Source organism: Myotis brandtii, unplaced genomic scaffold (genome assembly GCF_000412655.1).
Source record: "Myotis brandtii unplaced genomic scaffold, ASM41265v1 scaffold628, whole genome shotgun sequence".
NCBI lineage: Eukaryota > Metazoa > Chordata > Mammalia > Chiroptera > Vespertilionidae > Myotis > Myotis brandtii.
The window spans coordinates 437,883-440,789 of NW_005370403.1; the positions used below are offsets into that span (position 1 = coordinate 437,883).

Below are 2,907 nucleotides of genomic sequence, written 5' to 3' on the forward strand. Positions count from 1 at the left end.
GGAGGCGGCGGCCGGGGTCAGGGTCCGGCTTCGGGTCGGGGCCCGGTGAGGCTCCAGGGAGACCGCCTCTCGCCGTCCGGGGCCTTTTACTGTGTGTTTCTGGCCTTCAGGGCTCTAGGCTTTTGTCGCGTTAAGAGAAACCCCCGCCCGGCTCGCCTGGCACAGACTCCCTCCTTTGGTCCCGCCAGTTCCCATGAGCCTGGGAGCCTGTGGGGACCCGGGCGGCAGCTTCACGGACGGACCTGCTAGCGCCTGGGGTCTGAGGTGTGTTCAGAAGCCGGGCTCCGCGACAACAAAGCCTAGCACCGTGAATAGGTGTGTGTGTGTGTGTGTGTGTGTGTGTGTGAATGCGTGTGTGCGCACGTGTGTGTGTGTGAATGCGCGTGTGTGTGAATGCGCGTGTGTGCGTGTGTGTGAATGCGCGTGTGTGCGTGTGCGTGCGAATGCGTGTGTGTGTGCGTGAATGTGTGTGTGTGAATGCGTGTGTGTGTGCGCGCGTGTGTGTGTGCGCGGGGACACAGCCATGCAGTCATGTTGAATGGAAGTGTTGGTTAAACACACGTCCTCACATAAGAAGTGCCATGTGAGTGCAATCTCCGGATTACATTGCAATGTGTGTGAATGTGTGTGTGCGTGCGTGTGTGTGAATGCGTGTGTGTGCGTGCGTGCGTGTGTGTGAATGTGTGTGTGCGTGTGTGTGTGAATGCGTGTGTGTGCGTGTGTGTGAATGTGTGCGTGTGTGCGTGAATGTGTGTGTGCACGCGTGTGTGTGAATGTGTGTGTGCGCATGTGCGTGTGTGTGAATGTGTGTGCGTGTGTGAGAATGTGTGTGTGTGTGCATGTGTGCGTGCGTGTGTGTGTGTGCACGTGTGTGTGCGTGGGGACACAGCCATGCAGTCATGTTGAATGGAAGTGTTGGTTAAACACACGTTCTCACATAAGAAGTGCCATGTGAGTGCAATCTCCGGATTACATTGCAAGCAGGCTGTGGGTGGCACGTCCTTGTCCAATGTCCGTCCGCGCTGGGTCTTGGGTTCAGGTCGGGCCTGTGGTGATGGTCACTGTGGGGGCAGCTTCTGCAGGTGCTCCCTCGGGTTCCTGCTTCAGACCCTCAGCTCTGCCTGAGGGCCCTGTGCTGGCTCCTGGGGGTGCTGGCTCCTGGGGGTGCTGGCTTCTGGGGGTGCTGGCTCCTGGGGGTGCTGGCTTCTGGGGTGGCGGGGAGAGGCCAGCCTGCTGGGGCTCTTTGCAAACGAGACCTGCTCTCCTGGGAATACGGGGCCTCCACTGACCTTGTTGGACGTTCTCTCCTCTTCCTCTCCACTGTCTCTGCCTCCTCTCTCCGCCTCCTCTCCCACCTCCTCTCCCACCCTCTGCAGAGCCGCCAACCAAATACCAAATCTCCCAGCCGGACGTGTATGTGGCCGCGCCCGGGGAGTCGCTAGAGTTGCGCTGCTGGCTGAGAGATGCCGCTCGGATCAGTTGGACTAAGGATGGGGTGCACTTGGGGCCCGACAATAGGACAGTGCTTATTGGGGAGTACTTGCAGATAAAGGGCGCCACGCCCCGGGACTCTGGCCTCTATGCTTGCACGGCTGCTAGGACAGTGGACAGTGAGACGGGCTACTTCATGGTGAATGTCACAGGTGAGTGGGCCTCGGGCCCCTGCTCTCTCTTCTCCGTAGCGTTTTCTGGGTAAAATTTAAAAGTTTATATATTTCTATTGATTTCAGAGAGGAAGGGAGAGGGAGAGAGAGAGAGAAACATCCATGATGAGAGAGAATCACGGATCGACTGCCTCCTGCACGGCCCACACTGGGGATCGAGCCGCCACCCGGGCCTGTGGCCTGACCGGGAATCGCACCCTGACCTCCTGGTTCCTAGGTCGGCGCTCAGCCACTGAGCCACGCGGCCCACGGGCTCTGGGTAACGTTTTATTGGGCAAGTGGCACCGCGGTGGGACCTGCTTGTGGGTCCAGGCACAGAGCTTCCGTTTGGCTATTCGCCTGCTTTTGAAATTCTTTCTGGGGACCAGGGAGGCTGGTCATTAAAAACGACAGATTCTCATCCTGTCCGATGTTGCTCAGTGGTTAGAGCGTGGGCCCGTGGACTGAAGCGTCCCGGGTTTGATCCCGTGCCCTGGTCAGGGCGCATGCGGGAGGCAGCCAATCGATGTGTCTCTCTCCCTCCTTCCTCTCATTAAAAAATCAATGGAAAAATATCCTCAGGTGAGGATTAACAACAGCAGCATGAGAAATTTGGATGCTGATGTTTTCTGTTTCATTTTCTCAAACTTTGAGTGTCTCTCCTGGATTTTTCTCTCCTGCAGTGAGTGGGCGGGGGTGGGGGGGCTGCTGGGCCTGCTCCATGGCCGATTTAAAGTTCTGTTTTCAGCCCTGGCCGGTGTGGCTCAGTGAGTAGAGCGTCGGCCTGCGGACTGAAGGGTCCCAGGTTCGATTCCCGATCAGGGCACAGGCCTGGGTTGCGGGCTCGATCCCCAGTGTGGGGCGTGCAGGAGGCAGCTGATCAATGATTCTCTCTCATCATTGATGTTTCTCTCTCTCCCTCTCCCTTCCTCTCTGAAATCAATAAAAATATATTTAAAAAATAAAAAAAACAAGTTCTGTTTTCAGAATGTTAGGGAACGGGCGAAGGCCACAGGGAGGCTGCGTTTCTAGGGACGAATCCCTTCCCGGGGGCCCGGAGCGCTGCCAGGCTTTGCTGGGAAGCATCTGTGGGTTGAGGGAGTCGGTGAATTTGCTGGGGTCGCGAATACCATTTGAATCTTAAAAATCCAGCTTCCCAGGCCCAGTTTTCTACTCGTGTGACGAGTGCGAAAGCAGAAGGCCCCGGGGACCGGGGGACAGACCGACCCCGGGAGAGAGCAGTGGGGCCGTGGAGACCGCCTCG

The 2,907-nt window shown here is 57.6% G+C and overlaps 1 protein-coding gene across 1 annotated transcript in view; it reads left to right on the plus strand.

The window, feature by feature from the left end:
* The window catches only part of FGFR2 (fibroblast growth factor receptor 2), an 89,473-nt gene that overhangs the window by 26,829 nt on the left and 59,737 nt on the right, over positions 1-2,907 (plus strand). Inside the window, exon 2 of the mRNA XM_014528278.1 lies at positions 1,326-1,643. Within this exon, the coding sequence (XP_014383764.1) occupies positions 1,326-1,643 (318 nt within the window). The remainder of the gene's footprint in view (positions 1-1,325; positions 1,644-2,907) is intronic.